This window comes from Panthera pardus, unplaced genomic scaffold (genome assembly GCF_024362965.1).
Source record: "Panthera pardus isolate Hobbes unplaced genomic scaffold, ASM2436296v1 HiC_scaffold_22, whole genome shotgun sequence".
NCBI lineage: Eukaryota > Metazoa > Chordata > Mammalia > Carnivora > Felidae > Panthera > Panthera pardus.
In genome coordinates this window covers 14,050,272-14,078,188 of record NW_026526788.1, presented here as the reverse complement: position 1 = coordinate 14,078,188, position 27,917 = coordinate 14,050,272, and the positions used below count along the sequence as shown (strand labels likewise).

Below are 27,917 nucleotides of genomic sequence, written 5' to 3'. Positions count from 1 at the left end.
TGATATGGGATGTGAAGAAGTATTCCTCGGTCAACAAACTGAGGCGTTTAACTTTTCTACCTAAACCCTCTGAAATTCACAAATTCTCAAGGAGTGTTGTTTCTTTCGAGGCAAGCAAACTTACTTGCCTAAGTTCAATGAGAATCTCCTTGTAAAAGGACACCATTGAAAACATTGGTCATTTTACCAAGGCTTTGACTGGAATGTCATATTTGAGAGTGGCATGCATAGACTCAGATATGACCCAACAGCTTTAAGGAATAAAGATTGACTTTTTCAAGCATGGAGCCAATAAATCTCCTTGGAAATGTTGGTCGGATACCTTGCTTACAGAGTTCCCAGCAGCCCAACCAGGTGAGTAAACAATGTCACTTCCTGGCAGGTGCAGGACCTCTGGACATGTTGGGGACCTCATGGAGAGGAATTCACTCAAGTCTACAGGTATTGCCCTCATTGGCTTCTGGCTCGGAGAGGCTACTAAATGTTCAATTTAGATTCCTTATAAAAAGTTCCAGCAAAGCAAATTTCAAACGTTCTATACCATCAGCCACCAATCTTGCTGAGCCTATGTAAATAATTTGGCCGGGTTTGTTAAAACTGGACTTGTTTTACAATTAGTCTTGATTTGGCTAACTCTGGTTAATGAGGGTTTTTAGAGAAAAAAATTATGTTTCAATAATGTACCTTTATGAATTTTTCTTAGTATTAACCTTATCTTGTCTTTTCGGGGGTCTCCCTACCTGTTGCCTTAACCGGCATAACTTCCAAAAGACAGATGGTCCTTTCTACTCAAGGAGGCTCATATGTGCTATTTCCCCTGAACTTACTGTCTTTGCCTTTCATAACTCCCCTCTAACTTCCCCAACTGACCAGTGTTGACCCATAGGTAGGGACATCTCTAAGCCCCTATTCAGCAGAAAAAAGTTACAGAAGAGGAGACCTTCCACCCTCAGCAACCTTAAAAATTTTAAGGGTCTAAGTTGAGGGAGGGGAATGATGAGGGAACATCAGGCAAGCTGACAGGCCACAAACATCCTCCACCCCCAACCCAGAGGGATGTGTGATATTCCTCAGGCACTCCTGGCTGCCCAAGAACAAAGAAAAGGGGGAAAACAAATGGTTAACTGATAGGGATCATAGACCTGAATGACCTAAGATTCTCCATCACCACTCCATAGTGATGGGGGAAACAAAGGCAGAAGGAAATGGAAGATAGACCTCAATTTCCTTATACCCTGCAGCCCACTGACAACCACTTGAGGCCAGTAACTAACACTTGAGGCCGGCAGAGCAAACGTTTCTCCAGGAACTCCCTACTGTCTCAATGCTAATGCTTTGCTGGAGGGAAAACAACCTTAGCTTCAGGCCTCCAGTATCCTAGGAGTCTTCTTTAGCATATGAAAATCTCACTAGAAACTTCCCCTGGACTTTACCTCCCCCAACTCCATTGTATATAACCAGTCTCTCCTCAAGGTCCCTGGGCAGCTCTTCCTGCCCACGGGTCCTGTCCCTGAGCTTTAATAAAATCACCTTTTTGCACCAAAGACGTCTTCAAGAATTCTTGGCTGTTGGCTCTGGACCCCACGAACTCCACTGTCACCCCAATAAACCTCACCAGGAATTAGGCACTTAACTATTCGTGGACAGAGGCTATCATCATCAGCATGTTGACCAGAGGTCTGTATTTTTTAGTTATTATAGAAAGGGAAACACTTTATTGTTTTTAAGAAACTGAATCAACTACAATGAAATTGAACAGTAAACAAACAGGCAGTTCACAGAGTCTTTGAATGCAGATGGGATGTACAAGTCTTGGATTCCATTTCTCAAGTCAGGCTGGAACAAAAGGATTCCAGGCTGACCAAGGACCGAGTTCTTATACTCCTGCCAAGATTTACAAACCAGGGCTCGTTTCAATATGCTCTGAGAGCACGTAATAGCCAAACCCTGCTGGCAACATTAAATCAGGTTAACCATTCAAAACAGGCCAACACTGGAAGAGTCAGATGCATGTTAATTTACTCTTATTTCATGGGTTTATTTAGTGCTGTTCCTCTCAAGAGCTCACAGTGCACAGAATGTGGCCACAATAAAATCATGTGAAATATACAACTGTCTCTGCTTGCATCGGAAGGACTCTTTTATACTTATAAATGAAGTCCTACCAAGTGGCCCGGAAAATCTACAGAAGACATGATGACCATCAGATCTAGCACTTAGCCAGTTCAGAGAGTACCTCATCTCTACTTCTGTAATTTTTTTTAAAAAACCAAAATGTTTTTCAATTTGAGTCTGCAAAATTAAATTTTAAGAGAAGGCACTTCTGCTAACTGAACAACAAAATCATTCTTTCTGAATCTCTGTGAATCATTATGGAAATCTTCCCACAAATTTCTTACATTCCCTCTTCGGATTCTATCAGCACCCCCAGAGAAAGCCCCAAAACGAAATTAAAGCTTTTGTCTAAAAAGTGTGTAACAATTCAAATAAAATGGGTTGTTTCTAATGTCAATGTCATGAGCTCTTATACTTGGAATGAGAGAGCACTTTCCATGTATTTACAAGGTGCTTTAAGAATTTGAAATTCTTTTAACCGTTTCCTTTTATTCGACCTAAGTGTCTATTAACTCAAGCAAAAACTATTTCTAGGCCAGCATGATAATAATTACACTGGGGTTTTTAAAAAACAAAAGAAACCCAGCTGTAATTCTAGCGTTAATGTTTTTTTTTTTTCTTTTCCTCCCAGATCAAACATGTAAGATGAGAGATTTCCCCAAGTCCTGCTGGCCCACTCCTTGAATGCGGTATTTTGCCCACAACAGATCTATCCCCATATCTGGCTACAGATCCCTTATCCCTCACGGAAAACTTGACATGGTCACTTGCTTTCAGAAAACAAAATGATCAAGCATAACCTTGTTTATCAACATCTTTGTACCTCTAACCTCATCCTTTTGTGATGCAACTGTATATTAAAGAAATATTATTGGTACCAGGAATTCATAAACACATGGCTGTTCCTGGCCTCAAGGAGGTCATTATCAACAGTGGAAAAAAGTTAAATGAAATTAAGAATTCATAACACATCATTATACATGATATGACAGAGGTCTGGGCCAGTTGTTAAGACAGCACAGGAAACAAGGCCGCTAACCCCCAATCTACACAAAGTGGGGCAGGAGGGAGCAGGTTTATAAGATTCTGCACAGGTCAAATAAATAAAATTTAAGTTTAGGTGTGGAAAGAACAAAGGAAGACTCAGTTTCAGGCTAGGGCTGAATATCTCCATGCAGTAAAATGGAAATAGGAAGAGGAGGAGGGAGCTGATGAGTTCCAGTCTTGAAGAGGTTGAGTTAGAAGTAAGCGGAATGTCAAGTAAGCGATTAAATACACGGAGCTATTTCTATTTGTCTATTTATCCACTTATGTATTTATTTATTTTAGTCATCTCTAACCCCAACATGGGACTCAAACTCATGGCCCTGAGATCAAGAGTCGCCCATTCTTCCAACTGAGCCAGCCAAGTGCCACCATTTTTAGTAAAAATAAATGGACGAGTGACATCGATTTGGAGCACATTTACATAGGCATGTTATGTCACAAGGTCACAAAACTACTTCAGGAAAGCTTAGTGAGTACTTGGCTGTGGTGAGTCCTCAGGCTGACGGGAAGCCTGGAGGACTCTGATCTTACAAGGAAGAAACAAGTCACAGCCAGTAACACTGCAAAGAACTCCGAGGCAAATGTGGTGGCACACAACTCAAGGCAAAGGTTTCAAGGAAGCAGTGACTGGGTGTCTCAAATTCCCCAGAAAGGACACATAAGATGAGGAGTAAAAAGTGACAATTGGATTAATAACTCAAAAGTATTTCCTGACTGAGGGGTATGTAAGCTTCGACTAGTACGAACAAACATGGGATTGTGTGAAATGAGAAGTCAAGTACACTACTGTTCATTGATCATCGTGATCTTTGAATCTACTATAGCTCAAGCTTTCCAATCACTGAACTCCAACGGGAGGAGCTGGGTAAATATTTATTAAGTTTACACTTTAAAAGGTTTACACTGCACCCTCCCCCCCCCCCCCCCCCCCACACACACACAGTGGCACCTGCCTCCAGAATAACCTTGTTTGGTAGTTAACAGAACCACAGTTTATACTAAGTTTCTCTTCTGTATGCAAATAAGGTACACAAAGTACCTAAATAACCATGCATAAATCAAGCTAAATGACACTTAGGTTCAAACAATTTAAATGTTTACCAATTCTCTAAGGGTTAGAACCTGAAACACCCACTCCCAGGGGTATAGAGACCCTTCCCAGCCAACACTCAAGGTGAGTAAGACAACCCAAGCAAAGACTTCCCAATTCACTAATTAGGACTCAATTCACTCCTCCACAGCCAACCTGCACAATGAATGTGAGGAGGTAGGTTTGGAGCAGTGGGGGAAGAAGTTGGGATGAGGGTGGGAGGACAACATCATCCAATTCCCATGGCCAGGACCATCCTACTTAGGCTGGGGGTGGATAAAAAGATTCTTCTAAGCCCTTAAGACATAGCCTTGCTCCAAACCCCATCATTCATTTTTTCTTCTGCTCTGGCTGATTATCTTGACACTTGATACATGATTAAAATCCATGTAATAAAAAACTGAACTTTTCACTCGATTTCTCTCCAAGAAAATACATCACTCACACATCACTAACTGTGAGCTCTACCTGTGGGAACACAGTCTACTAATACTGAAGCAATCAGGGATGCTCCTTATAGGTTATTCTCCTCACCACCAATTGGCAAAGCTCATTTTTCTGCACTCCAGAGGTCACACGGAAGAGGGAGGAGCAAAAGGATCAAACCCTCACTGAAGCAATGCGATCATGGAAACGGAGGTCACATGGAGCCCCTGTCAGCCTTGGTCCTCGAGGGACCACACCGAGCAGAGCCCCTATACTGTCTACACCAAACATGTAGCAAGAGTGAGCAACGAAGGGAAGTTGTTGATATTTGGGGCTTGTTACTATAGCATAATTTAATCTATCTTAACTAATACCAGGTGACTGGAATTAGCTATTTCACGAATGTCCGGGGGTTAGTAAATCTCCATAGAGTTCCAAAATGTGAAATCAACAAGATAAAGAAGGATTCCCCGGAGAGAATTTCCAACCATCAAACTAGAAGGCATTTAGACTTGTTCCTTAAACCCATATATTAATGTCACATATGCTGCACTTTAGTTGACACACCTAAAATATAATAAATGTAATCTGAAATCGCCCAGTGCACATGTGTGTGTGTGTGTGTGTGCGTGCACGTGTACATATTTTCTCTTCTCCAGTGTTTACCCTTTCTCCTCGGATTTGTTGTTCTGATCTTGGAACTGGACTTGAATCTGGCACTGCTTTTGAATCTTATCGGCAAAGCTTTTCTTTCTTGTTGGGTTTTTATATGGTTCTATTGCTGTTCCTCAGCAAAATACATTTCTTGCTAGGCCCCTTGGCTGTTTAACTTGTGTGGATATGTGTGTACATAAGTGTTCTCACTCAAAAGTAAGAAAAGCTTGTAACTCTTTCTAAAAGAAACCCAAGTGATGCTCTTGAGCTATTTTTGAAGATGACACCACGACAAAGTATAACCTATGTCTGTGTCCTGTCACTGCTATAATTCCCGTTCAGAAATTGGGGTTCTGCCCAATCTCCTCTTTCCTGCTCTACTGACAGCAACGTGAAACACTGTGATTACTGTGAGAGCAGATAAACATCATTAAGCAGCTAAAAGTTTATGCCACATAAATCCTAACCATCTCAATCCTTAGAACAGCCTTCTGACATCAGAATACTGTGATGGATCAGAAAACTAAGGCACTCAAAGCTAACTTGCTCAAAGTCACCCTGAATTTAGTGGTGGAGACACGATTTGAACTCAGTCTGACTGTCTCGGGTGAGTTTCCATTGTAGCATCTATAGTTACTAGTGGTGGTCTTGTGTGCCTCAGTTTCCTCACCTGAAAGCTAGAAATATGTTGTCCCACCTATATCACAGCTTTCTTAGATGGTTCAATGAGACAGCAGTGATGAAAGTATTTAAAAATTAGCAGGGTACACATATGAAATCAACTCAAGATTTATTTCTGTTAACTAGCAAGTTATTAATTAAAAAAAAAAAAAACTTTGATAAAATTTCACAACTAAACTTCCAGGAGATTTTTACCTGGAAATCTGGGTTTTTCAGCTTTTAGAAAATCAGAGCAGGTGCAACATGAGCCCTTCATTCCTGCGTGGGATCAAGTGGCCAGAACAGAAGAGCAAATGCCCATCTGAGACCCGACAAGTGGCCCCACTTCCTACCCTGCTGGTTTCATCTACTTACCGTCATACGAATCTGCCTTTGTTTCTCCCTTTAGGAAAGTAAGAAGCTGGATGCACATAAGACAGTCTTGTGATCCGGAGGCACCAGGCTAGCCCAGGTATGTCACCTGACTGTCAGGGTTTGAACATGGGACCTGATCCCCATACTGAACTCCTACCCAAACCCTTTGTTCCAATCCCAGCATATATGTTGCCCAAGCAAGCTCTGCTCAAGCCCTTTAGATAATATCTGTTGGCTTAGACAAAGTGTTTAACAAAAAAAATAGGCATGTTGCCTAGATGCAATTTCAGCAAGAATATCACCTGTTCAAGAAAATCACCTCAGGAACTGATTATAGAAAGAGTAAGCTTTTTGGTTTTTTTTTTTTTCTCCTCTTATCTTCGGAGATAAATCTCACCTCCTTTCCTGGTACAAAAGAAATAGCACAGCCAAGGTCACCGACATAGAGGCACTTGAAAGCTCCTCATTGAAAAAGAAATTTCATTTATTTATTTGTAATTTATTTTTAATGTTTATTCATTTCAGAGAGGGAGAGGGAGACAGAGAATCTGAAACAGGCTCCAGGCCCCGAGCCGTCAGTACAGAGCCCGACGCGGAACTCAAACTCACAAACCGTGAGATCATGACCTGAGCCAAAGTCAGACAATTAACCGATTGAACCACCCAAGGGCCCCAAGCAAGAAATTTTAAAGTGATAGAAAGTTTCCCATGAGTCAACCTGTCATAAGCAGCTACGGTCATGCCCTAGCCAGATGCCCTCCTGCTGTCCCCCTGGCGCTTTGTTAAAAGGGCACAAAAAAGCCCCAGATTGGTCCCCAGTAAAGCCCCTCTGTCCATCCACTTCGAGGTCAAAGTAAGGCAACATGACAATTATAAGTCTGGTCTCCATGTCCAACACACCTAGATCCAAATCCTCCCTGAGTCACGTTCTTCAGTGAGTGTTTTTGCCAAATCTGTCTGGAAAATAGGGTTAATACCACGTCCTGCACAGAGTTGTCTAAGAATGCAAGAAGTGACTTAAAGCCCATGAGGTCTGACACATAATGAATATTTAATAAATGGCAGCTATTGTTATTACTTAAGGACAATTATTCGGGGTCAAGAGTGAGCTTTTTTCTCAAATGTTGTTTTTCTATTGCTTTTCCAGATAGCAGAGTATATTCTGGGTATTTTTAGAATCATAAAAACAGTTCTACTGAAAGGAGTTAAAGAACAACATTATCCTCAATTCAAAAAAAAAAAAAAATCAACACCAAACCAATTCAGGAAAGAGAAAATGATAGTCTGTATTTTAAATGAGAAAACTTCTGAGGTGAGGAATGGAACAGAATATTTATAAGAATAAGTGAATTATAATGTTACAGTAACCAAAATTATCCTTTCTAATGAGGAGCTCTCAGGCTAAATTTCTACATTATTCAGCAGAGAAAATTGCTTTCGACAGAGAAAAACTGAAAATAACAAGAGGATTTCCATACATTAACTATTACGGTAGTAATAGTTTTCTTCTTTTTTTTTTTAAATACAATTCTGAAAACAGAATTCCACAGGTGATTACTGGGAATGCAAATTTGTGTGGGATGATCTCATAAATGCTTAAATAAGAAACAATGCTAACAGTACCCTCCATGAATGTGAATTTTCTTATCTCTCTAGCACTGTGCTTACAGGCATTTATTTACTACTGTGGATCACACTACAGAATGGAAGGTACAAAATTTATTCCTTGTTTTTTTCCAAACCTCCATCTTGATGACTATTATTTTCTATTGCATTAACTTATCCTAATACAACTGAAAATCCTTGGTTTCCCGCAGGAGTGATAACAACACTTTCAGCTGAGTGGAAGCTTCATAAGTTGATTTTCAAGGAAACTGTATTTATTTATCACATCACATCTGGCTTTCTCCATTGCCCCATGAAAGGGTTGACCGAGATCATTTCCAGGGTCCCTTCCTCTCTAGCTAGCATCTTACTCATTATCTTCCTACAATGTTTCTATTAGAGAGATTACCATCATGTGGAGAAGTTCATTTAATCCCTGGTTCATCAGTTTTCAGGTCCTGACAGTGTATAATAGGCTCAGTCCAGGACAATTAGTTCCGTGTGGGATGGTTGCGGAAAAGGCGTCAAGAAGAACATTCAGTTCTGTGAGAGTCCAAAGAGCTTCACAGAACGGAAACCTACTCCAAGTCCCAACATTCCTTCAGCACACAAATTTATGCTGATGTTAGGAGCAAAGGGGAGAAAGACAAAAATGGAGTAGCCAGCACCCCAAGACTCACCATTGTCAATGGCCCGGGTGAGGGCTGGGAGAAGTGGAGAAAGCCAGGGAAACTACAAGATACTGTTAATTCTTTTTTTTTTTTTTTAATTTTTTTTTTTTTCAACATTTTTTATTTATTTTTGGGACAGAGAGAGACAGAGCATGAACGGGGGAGGGGCAGAGAGAGAGGGAGACACAGAATCGGAAACAGGCTCCAGGCTCCGAGCCATCAGCCCAGAGCCTGACACGGGGCTCGAACTCACAGACCGCGAGATCGTGACCTGGCTGAAGTCGGACGCTTAACCGACTGCGCCACCCAGGCGCCCCGATACTGTTAATTCTTACAGGGTTTAGCATGCCGGTAGTATTTTTGTAACTATATAAAAACAACTTGGGCAGGGGAGGGCGCCTGGCTGGCTCACCCGGTGGAGCGTGTGACTCTTGATCTTGGGGTTCAAGCCCCATGTTGGGTGGACAGATTACTTAATAATAAAATCATACAAAGTAAAATAAATAAATGAAAAAATAATAAACGGCAACTTGAGGACATTTTCCCAAGAATATCTAACACCAAAATCAAATTAAAACTGTATTTGTCTTTCATGTCTTTTAATAGAAGCAAGCTCAAACATTAAAAAATCAATCTCATAATAGAAGACATTGTTTTATTTAAATAATTAAAAAAAAACCTAACTGTATTGTTTTTCTTTTATCATAGACTCATCATGGACCAACCAGGGGTCATGGGCATTTGAAGCCACTTTATTGATAATGTATTTCATAAACGTAAATACACCAATATTAAAGCACATGAATGCATCATTACTTCTATCCCAAAAAGGAGGAGTCCCAACTTCAGGGCAGAGGATTTGGGTAATCTAGAAATAAAATTAGGAAATATACAGAAATGTCACCTAAAATATGACCAGGTTAGAAAAATCCTTGCTCATAAAAAGAATATGGCCGCTGAGAGGGGTGGCTGAGGCAGGGAGACAGAGCACCAAGCTGGGGCAACCAGGGTGTCTCCCCTGTCCCCCTGGGTGCCCCACACTCAGCACACTCAGCATGAACCTGGGGAGGCGGGCACTTCTCTCTGCACCAAACTACTGCTGTGGTCCTGTAGTAAATAATCCAAACACCCCGCAAAACCCTTCTGGCTCAAGCTATTAGTTTATTACAAGGCGCTCCATGCCTAGACTGGCATCTCCCACAGTCCGTTCGTGGGGTTCCGTGGAACCCAGATAGGTAAAAAGTGACAACAGTGTGCCCCCAAAATGGCCTTGGGTGAAGTCTAGGAACAAGTGATACAAATATCAAAAGATATTGTTAGGTTTCAGTATGTTCACATCCTGCAAGAGAAGGCTATCTAGAATGGCTATTTCTCATACACGTATATTACTGGCGAAATCGTTTTAGAGACTTTAATTTATTCTGTTTCTACACGTATATCAGAATTCAGATCTCAGCCAAATAATGCTGGGAAATAGATTATATAGCTGGGAGGGGGTATCCCTACAATATCTTGCCGTTTAAAAACAAATTAACGTAATATTATGCTGGAGGGTTTGCCTTAAGGTTATTAAGCCCACTCTCGAACCATTGATAAATGTTTAGCAACTAGTTAAGGAGTCATGTTCAATTTAGCTCAATTTACAAAAAATAAAATGGGAAATTAATTTCAGTTTTCTGTCTTTAGCCCTTTTGATTTATACACTGCAATTATGAGTGTGTTATTTTGGGGGGGAGGGGGGAGGCAGGTCTGGTTTGGGGTATATTTATCACCAGGCCTGGCATGCACAGTATTAATTATGCTCCTTGAATATCAAATAAAAGTAAAAGATGAGTGACCTCAGGCAACAGTGCCTGCCTGCAATTTCAAAATAACGGATCGAGTAAGTCAAAAGCAAAGCATGCATTTTAATCTACCGTACACAACTGTTGAGGCTGCATCTAAGCAACCGACTATTTTTAAAATAATAAAACCATTTTCCTATCATCTCTTTCTTCCGGTCAGTAGTAATTACGCCTGAGGTATCTCTAATTACCCTCAAACAGTGGTGTCACGTAGGCCGTTTGCAAATTCAGTGGAGGCGTCACCTCTGAGAGGCCAAGGTCTACAACGCGTAACCTTAGCTGCTTTGGAACAAATCCCAGGACCCTTTACGCCAGTCAAGAGGCAGAATGGAAGCAGGGGTCACTCTCCAGAATTCTCTTGGCCGGTGATTCCAAATCATCAACACATTAAACAGACACCTCCTCCTCTCAATAGCTGCTCAAACAGGTTCTTTTCTAGAGCAGGGAATGATAATTAGGATTTCATAGTTTGGGACAGCCAGCATTAGCCTCATGGCTTTCCCTGGTGCGGATTAATAACAGTAGCTGTAATGATGACAGCAAACGATAATAGTTCTAATTACTGATATTCATCTTAGGATGGTGAGCAGCTGTTAAAACATCTCTCTGGAAGTTCAAGTTCAGCCGCCTAGCTTTTTTTTTTTTTTTTTTTTTTTTTGCCAAATAGAGAAAGCTTTAATGCTAATTAGGAAGGAAAATTACAAATTCGAATGTCAGTCAGAGTGCACCATGATTGTTCTTTATTAACTTTTTCTCTTCCCCACCTTAAGCTTTCTGGCCCTTAAGCTTTTAACAGCTGACACTTCAAGTAATGAAGGGAGCCCCAGGGGGGCCTCCTGGTTTCCACTTAAAACAACCCTTTCCCCTTCAATAAGGGAAGCGCCTCATCGGTTTGCGGTTTGCATTAGAAGGCCGTGATGCACTTCCTGAAAGCTGTCACAAACTCCTTTACCTGGAGAGCCGCTGTCTACTAAGGGCTGTGCTAAGGCCCCTGCTATTGTGACCAGAAGGGAGGCCACAGAACCGAGGCCCAGTCTATCTCTTCCCAATCAGTTGCAGAAACCTCTCGCACATGACTTGACTTCTTGGCCAGCAAGTCCTTCATTTCACCTGTCGGTGGGTGCCTCCTAAATTCTCCAGGCCACCTGAACCGTGCGGGTGGCTGGGAGTGCGGAAATGCACTGTGACTGCGGTCTTCTATCCCAACTCCGTACCGGAACCTCCAAGCCGGACGACAGGGAAATCAGGGTCAGGCTTAAAGGTGGGGAATCGCTTCCAGGGCCCTGGAGAGCAGGGAGCAGGAAGAGCGTCTGTTCAGGACCACCTGGGCACCCGCGCGGACCCCTCCAGAGTAAGGACAGGGGCCTGCCAGTGCTGTTTTGCATCAGGAGCCAGGAGAGCCTGGTGACTGTTGGCATTCCTTTCAATCAGGGGTTGTCACACTTTTTCCAGGAAGAACCTAGCCGCTGAGTGGCCTGGGCTTTCAGACCCACTGTCTGCACTCTAACTGGGCAGCTCTCACTGCCGTGTAAGAGCAGTAGTGGACGACGAGAGAAGGCACGAGTGTGGCTGGCTTCCAGTAAAACTTACATTTGAATTTCATATAAGGTTCACACGGCACGAAGCCTCATTCTTCTGACCTTTTTTTCTCCAGACATTTAAAAAAAAAAAATCATTCTTAGGTCAACGACAGTCCAAAAATTGGTAGCAGGCGGTTTGGTGATCCCTGCCTTACGTGGAAATGACAGTGTTTTAGGGTAACGTCTTCTCAAATGATAATGAAAGGAACAGCTTTGAATCCAAATGACAGCCCCGCCTTAGTTTAAAGCTAGGTTCTCTTTTCTGCTTATTATGGATCTTTGATAAGAAATACAATTGCTGAGAAGTCTGTTTTGCTTGCTGTTTGCTATGAGCATTGTGAGACCTTTCCTGATTGTAACCTGCTGTAGAATGGGCTGTAAAACTTCCTAAATGTAGTCTGATATGTAATGGAATGAGTGATTGTATACAAACTAACCGGCATTTCTCGCTTCTGTAAACCTGCTTGCTTAGCACATTCCTCACCTACCCCCTTCCCCCTTTCTTCCTCCCGCCACAAGTAAAAAAAAACCTCCCCTGTGCTATTTGTCTCTGTCTATAAAAACGCTATACCAACCCTATTCGTGGCCTCTTGTGTCACCGGTGACGAGTGCGCAGAGGACCAGGTTCGAACCTGCAATAAACGACCCTTGCCGCTTGGCTTTGACTTACGACTCTGGTGGTCTTTTGTGGGAGGTTTTGGAACTTCAGGCATTACATTTGGAGGTCCCACCGAGATCTCCCCCGAGCCCACCAGACTTCTGGTCAACGGGTCGTATTTGATTCCGATCGGTAAGTAAGCCGGCTCTAACGTTCTTCCTTTTCTCTCTGATCTGTGTTTCTTCTCTGGAGAACCGGTTCTGTCTGGAAGCTGGTGTGACCCTGGCGGACGCGCTATAGGGCACCCAGCCGGGGTCAGTTGGAGACGTCCACTGACATCTGGGGGCCTTCTTGGCCCATCTGGGGACCTTCTTGGCCCATCTGGGGGCCTTCTTGGTCCATCTGGGGACCTTCTTGGTCCATCTGAGGGCCTTCTTGGCCCATCTGGGGGCCTTCTTGGCCCATCTGGGGACCTTCTTGGTCCATCAGGGGACCTTCCTGGTCCATCGGGGGGCCTTTTTGGCCCATCAGGATTCTTTTCTGTGGGCTGCTTATGCCCAACGCGCCTGCGAACTAAATACTTTCATTTTCTCTATGAACTTCCAGAGTGCTAAGAAATATCTCTAGGCGTCTAAAAGAAAAAAAAAAAAAAAAAAAACCATCTAGGCATGCCAATTGTTACCCGTATTTTGATGTGATGTGTGTCTGTGTGTCTGTCTGTTAAATCGACTGGAATGATTGTTGGGAGTCAGGGGCATGCGCCTGACTTACCCTATGTGTAGTCCCACGGCATAAGCTACGGGATTCGAGTGGGCTCTAACCCGATTTCCGCGGTGATCCTCATACGGCTTAAGGCGGTCAAAATTTATTTTGATCCAAGCAGGGGGTTTATACCTGCCCGCCCATGCTAAGAGGCACCTAAGTTCCCGCGAGGGACGCGGACGGGCGAGTACGCGAATGCTTCTATGTCAGTCTAAATGTATTGTCACCCCTGGGCCCTTGTAATAACCGCCGTCCTAGCCATAACCCTTTCTGTTGGGCTGGCCGAGACGGCCCCAGAAAGTTGAAACCACTGTCAGAGATTCTTGTTGGCTCTTGTTTTTCTTTCGTGCGTCGGATGTTTTATTGGAATTAAGTGTTTTTTCGGCTGATCAGAATTAATTATTCCATCCTTTGTTCCTCTTTCCTCCTTCCTCAGCTGCCTGCGGCTTTCCCTCCCGCCCCTCCCCCCGGGGCCCAGCCAGGCCGCCAGGGGTCTCACCCTCGGAGGTCGCCTGTGCGAACTCCATCGCTGATTTCAGCCGCTTCAGGGCCCCCTCCGTGCCGCCCCCTTCTCTTCTCCTCTTCCTCAGAATCATAACATGGGCCAAACGCAGAGCACCCCTCTCTCCCTCCTTCTCGCCAACTTCAGGGACGTAAAAGCTAGAGGACACAACTTAAGCCTAGACATTCGCAAAAGGAAGTTGATCACCTATTGCCGCTCTGCATGGCCCACCTTTGGGGTCAATTGGCCTACAGAGGGAACCTTCTGCCTCCCTGTGGTCCTTAAAGTAAAATAAAAAATTTTCCTACCAGGGAAAGAAGGTCACTCGGATCAGATTCCCTATATTCTGGTGTGGCAAGATTTAGTAGAAAACCCACCTCCTTGGATGGCCTCTTCCTTAATAGCAGAGTCATGCCAAATCCTAGCGGCTAAACCTATCAACCCTCCCAAGCCGCCAACTCCAACTGCACCCCCTGTTCTCCCCGACAACCAAGATTTACTTTCCCTTGACCCTCCCCCTTACCAGATTCCTCCTCTTATTCCGAAAGCTGCCCCTATCCCTGCTGCGCCGGCAGAGCCTCCCGTAGCCCAGCCCATAGGAGAACTAGAGAATAGGGAGGCTCAACCCGCGCCCAAGCCTAGTGGGGGCAAAGTCCAAGGGCTGCCGGACATACCCGTAGGCGGGCCCCACATGAGCCAGGACTCCGCCTTCCTGACTCCACCGTAGCTTTACCCTTACGGGAAAAAGGGCCTCCCGATGAGACGGGGAACCCCCGACTTCAATACTGGCCCTTCTCTACCAGTGACCTATATAACTGGAAAACCCAGAATGCCCGATTTTCTGACAACCTAAAGATTTAATAAGTCTCTTAGACAGCGTTATGTTTACCCACCAACCCACCTGGGATGATTGTCAGCAGCTCCTCCGAATCCTGTTCACCACTGAGGAGCGAGAAAGAATTCAATTGGAAGCAAGAAAGCTGGTTCCTGGAGATGACGGCCAACCCACTGCTAACCTTGATCTCATTAATGCAGCTTTTCCCTTGACCCGACCCCCACAGGATGGCTGGGACTACAACACGGCAGAAGGTAGGGGACGGCTACGCATTTATCGCCAGACTCTAGTGGCGGGTCTCCGGGCTGCTGCACGCAAGCCCACTAATTTGGCAAAAGTGTATTCAGTGATACAAGGTAAGACAGAGAGCCCTGCCGCTTATTTAGAAAGATTAATGGAAACCTTCAGACAGTATACCCCCATGAACCCCGAGGCCCCCGAAAATCAAGCTGCTGTTGTAATGGCCTTTGTAAATCAGGCAGCCACTGATATTAAAAAGAAACTCCAGAAACTAGAGGACCTGGAGGGAAAACAGATTCAGGACTTACTCTGCATTGCCCAGTGCGTCCTTAATAATAGAGAGACTCCAGAGGACAGGCAACTTAAAGCCACCGAGAAAATGACCAAAGTCCTGGCCGCTGTTGTCCAAAAGCCCCTGGATAAACAAAAGCCCCTAGATAAAGACCAATGTGCCTATTGCAAAGAAAAAGGCCATTGGGCCCGAGAATGCCCTAGAAAGAAAAGCATGGATGAAAACCGGGGGTTGGCTAAACATCGCCCAGCTCTATTCATAGAACTGAAACCGGGGGCAGATCCAGTTCGGGTCCGACAATACCCAATGTCAATGGAGGCCAGAAATGGCATCACGCCACATATCCGTTGCCCCCTAGACTTAGGCATCTTGCGTCCCTGCCATTCAGCCTGGAACACCCCCCTGCTGCCTGTACGAAAACCTAACAGTGCGGACTATCGTCTGGTACAAGATCTGAGAGAAGTTAACCGCCGAGTCATGGACATACACCCAACAGTACCCAACCCCTATACCCTCCTAAGTGCCCTCAGCCCAGAAAGACAATGGTATACTGTCCTTGATTTAAAAGATGCTTTTTTCAGCCTGCCTCTGGCCCCCAAAAGTCAAGAGCTCTTCGCCTTCGAGTGGTCCAATCCTGAGAGAGGCATAAATGGGCAACTCACCTGGACCCGGCTCCCCCAAGGATTTAAAAACTCACCCACCTTGTTCGATGAGGCACTTCACGAGGATCTGGGTGAGTACCGGAATCAAAACCCCAAAGTGACTCTCTTGCAGTACGTTGACGATCTTTTAATTGCCGCTGAGACTGCTGAAGCTTGCTTGCAAGGCACCAAAAATCTCCTCCGGACACTTGGTGCCCTGGGGTACCGGGCTTCAGCAAAAGAAAGCCCAAATTTGCAGATCCGAGGTAACCTACTTGGGGTATCTGTTAAGAGAAGGCCAACGATGGCTCACTGATGCACGGAAGGAAACCGTCCTCCGCATCCCCCGACCCACAACGCGAAGGCAGACCCGGACTTGGATACCCCCCTCCATGACTGCGCTGAGATATTGGCACAGGTTCATGGAGTTCGGGAAGATTTACAGGATCACCCGCTGCCAGACGCCGAGGTTACCTGGTTCACTGACGGCAGCAGCTTTGTACATCAAGGTCAAAGGTACGTGGGGGCAGCAGTCACAACTGAAACTGAGACTGTTTGGGCAGAGCCTTTGCCAGCTGGCACCTCTGCCCAACGAGCTGAACTTGTGGCCTTAACCAAGGCAATGACTTTGGGAAAAGACAAGAAACTAAACGTGTATACCGATAGCAGATATGCTTTTGCTATGGCCCACACACATGGAGCTATATACAGAGAGAGGGGACTGTTAACTGTAGAGGGGAAAACTATCAAAAACAAAGAAGAAATATTGGCTCTTTTAAAGGCACTCTGGCTGCCTAAACGACTAGCCATCATACATTGCCCAGGCCACCAAAAACTGGTCACACCGGTGGCCAGAGGAAATAATTTGGCTGACCAGGTAGCCCGAGAGTCAGCCTTACAGGTGGACTGTGCTTTAATGACCACCCTACCAGACCCCGGTTCAGCTAGTTTACCAGAAAATCCCGCCTACACTAAAGAAGACCTAAACTGGATCCAAAAATTACCTTTAACTCAGTGCCTTAACGGATGGTGGAGAGCAGCAGACTGTAGCATAATCCTCCCAGAAGAAATGGGAAATAAAGTCTTATCCAAGATGCACCGAGCCACTCATATGGGCACAAGAAAAATGCAAGACTTAATAAGACATGCTAGGATCACCATTAAAGACTCCAGGACAAAAATTGAGCAGATAGTTACTAGCTGTAAAGCTTGTCAATTAACTAACGCCACCAACCACGGGAAAAACCCTGGCTCCAGAACCCGCGGAACCAGGCCGGGAGCCTATTGGGAAGTAGACTTCACCGAGGTAAAGCCTAAAAAATATGGATATAAATATTTGTTAGTGTTTATAGATACCTTTTCAGGATGGACAGAGGCCTTCCCCACCAAGCATGAGACTGCGCAGATAGTAGCAAAGAAAATGTTAGAAGACATCATACCCAGGTACGGATTCCCTACCCTAATAGGATCAGACAACGGACCAGCATTCATTTCAAAGGTAATACAAGGGATAGCGCAGTTTATTGGGGCTGATTGGAAACTACATTGTGCATATAAACCCCAAAGCTCAGGACAGGTAAAAAAAATGAATAAAACTCTAAAAGAGACCTTAACTAAATTGACCATAGAGACTGGCGCTAATTGGGTAGTCTTACTCCCCTACGCTCTGTTCAGGGTGCGGAACTCCCCTTACAAACTGGGATTAACTCCCTTTAAAATCATGTATGGAGTGCCCCGCCCCCCCTATAATTCCCAACCTACAGTCTAATGTGTTAACTGAATTTGATGATCATAAACTTCTTATTTCCCTGAGGGAACTCCAGCACACCTACCAGGAAGTTTGGCCCAGATTGAGAGCCATTTATGAAAACGGGCCCCCTCCTGAGCCGCATCACTACCGACCCGGAGATTGGGTATACGTGCAGGGAACACAAGCAAGAGACCCTCCAACCACGGTGGAAGGGACCCTATATTGTGATCCTAACCACACCCACTGCTCTCAAAGTCGATAAGATTGCTACCTGGATCCATTACACCCACGCCCGACCAGCTGATCCCTTTGCGGTTTGAGAAGACTTCGTGCCAGAAGCCAACACCGCCTGGACGGTTGACCAGAGTAAGACCCATCCTTTAAAATTGACTCTGCGTCGAAAACCTGACCCCGAAAACCAGCTGAGACCAAAGGCCTGGGTGTCCCATACCAAGACTGTTGCAGCAGCTCTGGACCCACAATAATCGGAGGAACACTCATTAGCGTGCTCCTGTTCACCTCCTACGGACTCATAAGTATTGCAGGCAACCCCCACATACCCTATACTTTAACTTGGGAGGTTTCTAATTTAAAAACCCAGAAAGTCTATAATACTATCCTGCTCTCCGCTTTACTCGGGCCTCTGGCCATTCTACTTCTCGCTCTCACGTTAGGCCTCTGCATCATAAACAAAATTAATTTTATCCAAGACAGGTTCAATGCTGTACAATTAATGGTCTTACGAACTCAGTACCAACCGCTCGAGACATTACAAATAAAAAACTGAAGATCCAAGATTGGCTCTTTAGGCACAAGGAAAAGGGGGGAATGAAAGGAACAGCTTTGAATCCAAATGACAGCCCCGCCTTAGTTTAAAGCTAGGTTCTCTTTTCTGCTTATTATGGATCTTTGATAAGAAATACAATTGCTGAGAAGTCTGTTTTGCTTGCTGTTTGCTATGAGCATTGTGAGACCTTTCCTGATTGTAACCTGCTGTAGAATGGGCTGTAAAACTTCCTAAATGTAGTCTGATATGTAATGGAATGAGTGATTGTATACAAACTAACCGGCATTTCTCGCTTCTGTAAACCTGCTTGCTTAGCACATTCCTCACCTACCCCCTTCCCCCTTTCTTCCTCCCGCCACAAGTAAAAAAAAACCTCCCCTGTGCTATTTGTCTCTGTCTATAAAAACGCTATACCAACCCTATTCGTGGCCTCTTGTGTCACCGGTGACGAGTGCGCAGAGGACCAGGTTCGAACCTGCAATAAACGACCCTTGCCGCTTGGCTTTGACTTACGACTCTGGTGGTCTTTTGTGGGAGGTTTTGGAACTTCAGGCATTACAGATAATAGAAGTCCCATAAGACCAACAAACAACAACAACAAAAGAAAATCCAACCAACCAACCAACCAACGAAACCAGCCACAGAGCCAAGTGTTACTCTCTTTTGCGATCCTAGCATGACACCACCTGTCTCAAATGTCACACTGAATGGATAAGAGGAAGGGCATGGTGATCGCCTGTGGACACAACTTGTGTCTGCTCCTGCCGGGTATGGAGAACCCCCTCCCTTCCATGAGGTTCTGTTCCATAACTAAACCAATTGGGGACCTACGGAAACTTCAATCCTTCTCCCTGTGTGAGCGCTTGGGCACATGCAACTGTGTGTGGTCCTTGTGGCCAATCTGTGACCTGACCTACAATGTTAACAGTGGCTATATAAAATACAGGTTTTCAGACACCTTTCCCAGATATATTTCAGTCGTCCTGTGGCTGTTCCGCATACGTGTATTTTAAGCAACATCCCCAACTGAGTCATGTGATCTAGTCTACTTAGGAAACCAATATGGAACCAAAGTTTACTCCCAGTTCAAAGTTCATGGCACAGAGTCCAACTTTCTTTAGAGCTGCAAGGCTGATCTTTTCTATTTTATATACATAAAGTTGTTTTTTAATTTTTTTATGTTTATTTTCAGACAGAGAGAGAGTGAGCAGAGGAGGGGCAGAGAGAGGGAGAGAGGAGTTTCTAGGGCTACTAAGAAGCAATACTCAAAACACAACAAAAATAGAAAACAAAACTATGGTAGACAAGAAATAGAGAAAATAGGCCATAAGCAGTCTACGGTGAATGGACCTGACGATACGCAGGCAGGGCTGAAGGATGGCTTTGCGGCTGCTTCTCAACCGCTGTGCAAATACCAAACCCCTGGGAAACTGAGCAGCATGCAGAGCAAGAAAAGCCACAGTCGCCATGGAGGGGGAGGCTCCGTCTGAGCAAAGGGGTTGGGCAGGCCACACATCTATGACAGCTTTGCTCTAAACAGTGGTGACAGCTGTGAACCAAAGGGCGGCCATTCTCGCAATAAACTTCAACAGCATCTCTTCGCAGGAATAGCAATCCCATCAGAAGCACCATCTCTGAATACAAAAGACAAAGCTGGCTGTATCAATTCTGCTCTGGGTCAAACATCTAAAGAGGCTATTATCCCCTTCGCCACCTTTTCTACATTCCCAGACTCACGCTCCTGCAGGCCTAATTCTTGCTAGACTCACGCTCCTGCAGGCCTAATTCTTGCTATTTTCCTTCGTGTTCCTCACTCTTTCCCCCTTGTCACCGGCTCTCGGGCCCAGCTTTCGGCTCAGATTGCTTCTTCATGCCTGCGTCGTCCTGCCATTCTGAGTGCTGCAGACCTCTGACCACAGCAGACCTATTATTTTGTACTGAAATAATTTTCTAATATGCTCAAAGAGAGGCACTGACTTCTTGATGCCTAATGTTATCTTGTTATTTAATTAGACAAAAAAAATGATAGAATCAATAAATTATAGTAGCTGACAATATATTCTGACTTTGTGCCACGGATTGGGTTAAGTGCTTTCTATGGATGTTACATTTAATATTGAAATACAGTGGTTTCCCATGTGACACGTTAAGAGCTCAGAAACCATCACTCTCATCCTCACAAGAAAAAAAGCTCAACTGAAAATCAATCACTTTCCTTAGAGCCATCAGAAAAGTGAGGTCACGGGGCTTTGCTGCTCTGAAAGCTGGAGAGACAGTCAGAAAAGTGAGGTCACAGGGCTTTGCTGCTTTCAAAGCTGGAGAGGCAGATGGGGTGAAACCCAGATTCGCAGCTAACCTACTGGGAGCAGAGGCCCAGAAGCAAAAACCCCCAGCTAGAGCCAGTGTGGGCAGGAATGCTATAAAACCCTCACTGATGCATTGCCAGAGGCTCAGTGTAGAACAGCTGGGGGGAACTCCCCCCAACACTCTCACGATTTTTAGCCCTGAGGAATTCTACCAGGTGTTCATCCTGAAGATAGGGGGAAAACTCCAGTAGTTGTGCAGGGAAAGAAGAAAACTAATGATTCTGAACTATATTCAGAGCCCTTTGTTCTCTTTACAAGACCTGTGCTCAAGAGAAACTATTCTACTAGAGCTTAAGGGAGCTTCTAGCAAAGATTCACCAACCTGGGTGAAGAAAACACTCAACTCCAGGTCCCTCTAGCTTTGATGAGTGGGGAGACAAACTCCTCACTTGGGCTCACTCTAAAAGTGAGACCTCAGGGGCGCCTGGGTGGCTCAGTTGGTTAAGCTTCCAACTTCGGCTCAGATCATGATCTCACCATTCGTGAGTTTGAGCCCTAAGTCTAGCCCTGTGCTGGCAGCTCAGAGTCTGGAGCCGGCTTCACATTCTGTGTCTCCCTCTCTCTTGGCCCCTCCCCTGCTCACACTGTGTGTGTCTCTCTCTGTCAAAAATAAACATTAACAAAAATTTTTAATAAAAGAAAAAAAGACTGAGACCTCATGACAGGGCTATGAAACAAATCCCTTCCACGCTACAGGTTACCATCTGTGGTGATTAATGTCAACTTGACTCGATCATAGGGTGTCTGGTATTTGACTTAATATTATATCTGTGCATATGTGAGAGGGTTTCTGGATAAATGAACATTTTCATCTGTGGACTCAATGAAGGCAGTCTGTCCTTCCAAATGTGGGCGAGAGCATCATGCACTTGGGTGAGAGCCTGAATAGAACAAAAGGGTGGAGGAAAGAAGCATTTGACCCTTCTTGCCTTACTGCTTAAGCTGGGACATCAACCTCCTGCACTCGGCCTTCAGACCCAGACTGGAATCCACGCTGTCAGCTCCTCTGGTCTCGCATCTTCAGATTTGGACTGAATTACACCACATCATATCCAGCTTTCAGTAACAACAACAACAACAACAACAAAAATCACCAGGCATGCTAGCAGACAAAAACAAACCAAACAAACAAAAACAAAGAAACAAAAAACAAACCACCACAATTTGAAGAGACAAAGTAAGACTCAGAACCAAAGTCAAACATGGCAGAAATTTTGGAATTATTAACAGGGAATTTAAAGCAGCCATGAATAATATAATACACTAAGGCAAAGTAGAGAGAATTCTAGAAAAAATGGGTAATGTAAGCAGAGAGATAGAAAACCTAAGACAGAATCAAAGGGGTAACAAGAAACCATGTAAATAGAAACTTCCAAAATCAAAATAGAAAAAAGAATGGGTGTATAGAAAAGAATATCCAACAAATGACAATTACAAAAGTTGTCACATGTATAATCGGACGAGAGAAAGAAACACAAGAAATGATTGAAATCAAAATGGCTGAGACGGTTCTGAAATTAATGTTAGACACAACCACAGATACAGAAAACTCAGAGAAAACAAAAAAGGATGAATCATATTCAAGCTGCTGGAAATCAAAGACAAGGGTAAAACTAAACACGTCACCCAGGGAGGAAGAAGGATAAGGATTATACCAAGCATCTCTTCAGAAACCGACAAGCAAGAGAACAGAGCAAAAATTTTAAAGTGTTGAAAGAAATCAACAACCCATACCACCATCCTAGGATTCTGCATATGGTTAAATTGTCCTTTAAGAGTGAAAGAGAAATAAAGACTTTCTTGCCCCCTACCCCGGGCAAAAAAATAGTTACAATGTATGGGGTATTTTAGCTTACAAGTAAATGAAATGAATGACAGTAGGATAAGAGGAGGGAATACTTGGGGATAAGGTCCTACCTTATACTACCTGTAAAGTGGTACAGAGCTTCCTGGAAGAGGACCTGGGTTAGTTATAGATGTGTATTTCAAACTCAAAGCCAACTACTAAAAAAAAAACATTTAAAATATATATAATTTATAGGCTAAGAAAGGAGAGAAAATGAAACTGTAGGAAATGTATAGTTTAAACCAGAGGGAGCATAAAAAGATTGTAGGAAAGAAAGAAAAAAAAGGAGACAAAGAGAAAATATATGAATATAAAACAGATATATGGCAGATACTAATTCAGATACATGAAGCATAAGTAGTTTTAAATAGTCTTTAAACATTAATAGTCTAAATATTCCAATCAAAATTTCATAAACTGCCAGAGTAATTTCAAAACATAACAAAAAAAGCAAGACTAAGATCTAACTATAGGTTGTCTAGAAGAACGCTACTTCAAATATAAAGACAGAAAGATTAAAACTTATGGGATAGAAAATGATATACCATGTAAACACCAATCAAAAGAAAGTAGCTATGTTAATTTCAGATAATTCAGACTTCAAAATTATCAGGGATAAAGAGAGACATTACATAATGATGAAAGGATAAATTCTCCAAGAAAACATAATGATGCTTTAATGTGTATGTACCTAATAACAAAATGTCTAAATACATAAGTCAAAAAATCACAGAAATGCAAGGAGAAAGAGATGATCTACTATTAAAATTGGAGACTTCAGTGCTTCTGTATTACTGACAGATCCGGAAGGCAGAAATTCAGTAAGAATACGATTGAACAGCAATATCAATCAACAAGATCAATTGATACGTATTGAATAACTCATCCAACATGCAACTATACATTGCTCTCAAGCTCTCATTGAACATTCACTAGGACCACAGTTGGAGCCATAAAACATACCTTAAATTCCAAAGAATAAAATTCATACAACCTATGTGACTGGGATTGATGTAGAAATCAGTAACAGGAAGATAGCTGAAAATCCCCACTCCCAAAATGTGCACATTAAACAAAACACTTCTAAATAATACATGACTCAAAGAAAAAGTCTTGAGAAAAAGACTATTTTAGAATAAGTGAAAATTTCTTGAATGCAGCCAACATAGGGCTTAGAGAGAAGTTTCTAGCACTGAATGCATATGTCGGAAAAGATGATCTAATATCAACAATCTAAATATCGAGAACAAATTAAATCCAAAGTAAGCCAAGGAAAATAAATAATAATAGAGCAGAAATCAGTAAAATAGAAAACAGCAAATCAACGGAAATAAATCAATGTAATCAAAAGCTTGTTCTGTGAAACTAAATAAAACCCATCAACTTCTAGTCAGGCTAACAAAAAAAGAGAGGCGACACAGATTACTAACAGAAATGAAAGAGGAAAGATCACTACAGATAGCAGAAAAAAATTAATAAAGAAATATTATGGATGAATCACTAAATTATACTCCTAAAAACCAATGTTACATTATGGTAACTAACTAGAATTTAAAATAAAAAAAAGAATTATGGTAACAATTTCAAAAGTAAGATATTGATAATAAGGTAAATTGAGGGTGGAGAGAAGGGAGTGTGTGAGAACAGTATTTTCTGCTCAACTTTTCTGTCAACTTAAAACCTCTTGAAATAATAAAGTCCATCAGTAAGGAAAAATGTTTAAAAAAATGAAAAACAGTTGTATGATATAGATCTAATTACATTTTCAAAAAGAGAAACTAAAACTTAGGAAAGTTAATGTGCAAGGTCACATAGCTAGTGAATTGTGGACCAGCATTAAAAAGTGTTGCTAAGATGTGGCACCTGGGTGGCTCAGTTGGTTAAGTGTCTGACTTGGGCATCAGGTCATGATCTCACCGTCTGTGAGTTCAAGCCCCGCAGTGGGCTCTGTGCTGACATCCTGGAGCCTGCTTCGGATTCTGTGTCTCCCTATCTCTCTGCCCCTTCCCCACTCATACTCTCTTTCTCTCTCAAAAATAAATAAGCATTAAAAATTTTTTTCTAAATAAAAAAAGTGTTGCCAAGACTGAAATCCAAGCATTATAATATGGAGATAAAGAAATGTATGTGTGGGGCGCCTGGGTGGCTCAGTCGGTTAAGCGTCCGACTTCAGCTCAAGTCATGATCTCGCGGTCCGTGAGTTCGAGCCCCGCGTCGGGCTCTGTGCTGACCGCTTGGAGCCTGGAGACTGTTTTGGATTCTGTGTCTCCCTCTCTCTCTGACCCTCCCCCCATTCATGCTCTGTTTCTCTCTGTCTCAAAAATAAACGTTAAAAAAATTAAAAAAAAATGTATGTGTGTGTATATACACACACATACAGACATATACGTATGTATACATATATATACAGAGACATATATATATATACATATATACATATGCATGCGTACGTATTTTGTTGATTTTCAGGGGCAGATAGATTTTATTGGCCTGGTACTGGGACAGTGACTCTCCCTTGTGGCAGAGTTTGGAGGGGAGAATGCAGATACACTCCGAGGGCCTCTTGTGGTCCAGTCCCGGGTTCTGGCTGTGCTAGCTGAAGGCGAGCCCAGGGCCAGGCTGGCTTGCGGCTGCAAAGCCCGACTTTCCGGCTGGTTGCAGTAGAGGTTGCTGGGGGAAGGGAAGGATGCTGAGGGCTGGAGGCAGCCCTCAGGGTACAGACAGGATGAGCAGGGAAGCCCGTCTGTTGGTGGACATGTTCTACCCGCTCTTGTAAGGCCAGGACGCCAGCAGGCCGGGGGAACCCTGTGGGGGGCGGCAGGCGCACAGGGCTGTGATAAAGCCAGGTCCCACGTGGGTGGCTGGACATGCTCAAGGCGCTCTGAGCTGTGGTGAGGACTCTTGTGGGGACAGAGGCAGGAGGAAATGGCAGATAACATTAAATCTCCTTACACCCTGCAGCCCACGGACAAACGTGAGGCAAGCAGGGTGAAATGTTTCTCCAGGAACCCCTGTTGTCTCAACGCAAATGCTTTGCTGGAAGGAAAACCACCCTAGCTTGACAACAGCCAGGCCTCCAGGAACCTGGGTGTCTTCTCTAGCATATGAAAATCTCGCTGGAAACTTCCCCTGGACTTTACCTCCCCCAGTCTCTCCTCCTGGTCCCCGGGCAGCTCTTCCTGCCCACGGGTCCTGTCCCTGAGCTTTAATAAAATCACCTTTTTGCATCAAAGACGTCTTCAGAAATTCTTTCTTGGCCGTGGGCTCCAGATCCCGTGAATCCCACCGTCACCCCAAAAAGTCCTCATCAAGGACTACAGAAAGACCGTGTGGCCCTGGGGCGGGGGCGCCGAGCTGTCCCAGAGGCACCTCTTGGGCTGCCGGGGAGTTGCCCGAGTTCTGTGGTCTCTGCAAAAAGTGGGCCCGCACAGAACCGTGTCCTAAGCGCTCGGGAGCCCAAACATGAGCTTGGCCTTGTCGGTTGCTACGAGTGTACCTGGGGGCTGTGTCCTGCAGGGCTCTGGGCAGGTGAAGACAGCGAGCTCCCCTGTGCAGGGCCGGGCTCTGCCCGCGTGCAGCACCTGTCAGAGGGGTCATCACCGCGGTCTGGTTTCCCGTCGGGTTTTCTTTCTCATGGAAACCTTTCTTGAGCTGCTGGAAAAGCCTATTCTCCTCCTCTAGGGCCAGGAACTTCTGCTATTGCCACTTAGGGTTTCTCCTTTGGTCTCCTCTAGTGACATTCTCTGGGCCGTGGGTGCCCAGCCCTGTCACCTCTGATAAAATGTCTACCTCTCTGTTGATAAAGAAGTTGACCCCAGCTTAGCCCTCTGCCCAGGGCCATTTTATCCGAGAGCCGGAATCCGTTATTTAGGAGGTTTCCTCTTCTGTAGAATATCTATCCTCCCAAGGCTTGTGCTTTATCTCCCAGGGATGGGTAAGGGGGAGGAGAGAGTCATTAAGGAATTCCTTTCCCGTGACCCTCTAGCCTTCGGCTCCCTCCACCTCTGTCTTCCACCTTGACTTTGGGTCCTTGGGAATCCTCTACCAGCCCCTTTGCTCGTGTGTCATCCGATAATGCTCCCGGACTCTTGCCTTACACAATGTGTGTCCCACATCCTGGACAAGTTTACATTCTGGTTGCGCTGAAAGCATCTAAATGTAAAAACCAAACAGCTGTGTTTCCCCACTCATGTAGCACATATTTACTGAAACCCTATTCAGACTATTCATTCGACAAATATTGGTTATGTAGTAAGTGCCAGGGAGAATTCTTGTGCAAATCCTTGCTCTGCTGGAAATAGGATAGCAGTCCAGACACATCCTACCCTTAAGGTACTTCTGGACAATTGGGAAATGGCCAAGTTCCCATCAGTTAGGAACAGGCGTAGGACTTTGAAGTCATATGCTTACAAAGAGAGCAAGGGAACCACAAACCAGAGGAGAAAGCAGAGTCAGGTAACTGGAATAGCCCACTGCTCTCAGGCCCATGGTGATTAACGATTCTTGGAAGCGTAAAGTGACCTGCCCAGCAGAGAATCGCACAGTGATGGTGCACTGCGGCTCTATTTAGAAGACGAACCACGTTACCTTTATTAAAATAATAATTTTTAGGTGTAATAAAAAAAGAAAGGTAGGTCCTACCTGAGAGCTAAGAGACGCTCACTGATGGCATCCCGTAACAAGTAAGGGAACACATGGGGCCTAAGACTCAGAGAAGGGTCCTCGCTCGTACCGCTGCAACCCCCCTGAAGCTCTGGCTGGCCACGGTCTCCTCCTCCTCCTCGTTCCTACTGACTGACAACTGATAAACGTTCACGCCTGAGACACACTGCCTGCCCCGGTTCAGAGGCTTATCTACCAGGAAACAGCCCCGTAGGCACTGGCCTCCAAATGGCTCGATTCCTTCTCTGCAGGGGATGGTGCGCTACCTCCCTCCGGGTTCCTAGGGCTCAGGTAGCCGAAGGTCTGGGGAGACCTGGGACCGAAGGGCCACTGTACCATCCTCTCCAAGCCGACTGATGACTCCATCACAGATGAGCTCTGTGTTTGGTGACGAAAACGGAAAGTCCAACTGTTTTTCTCTCTTATCTTTTGCTTTTTACTAGCATGTTGTAAGCACAAGTGGGCTTCTTGTCCTTCATCGATTTAGGTCTTGGACGCCGACTGTGTATAAGTCCCTGAACTAGGTTTTTTGGCAGCTATGAACACATCTCAGATGAAGGAAGGAAGGA

General features: G+C 44.3%; 1 protein-coding gene across 5 annotated transcripts in view; it reads right to left on the bottom strand.

The window, feature by feature from the left end:
- The window catches only part of PRKG1 (protein kinase cGMP-dependent 1), a 1,256,614-nt gene that overhangs the window by 327,901 nt on the left and 900,796 nt on the right, over window positions 1-27,917 (bottom strand). The window contains exon 1 of one of the 5 annotated variants that reach the window (XM_053910264.1): window positions 6,368-6,492. The exons of the other annotated variants lie outside the window; for them this stretch is intronic. Coding sequence (XP_053766239.1) covers window positions 6,368-6,373 — 6 coding nt within the window. The 5' untranslated portion in view covers window positions 6,374-6,492. Of the gene's footprint in view, window positions 1-6,367; window positions 6,493-27,917 lie in introns of those variants that run through there. 5 annotated transcript variants of the gene reach the window in all.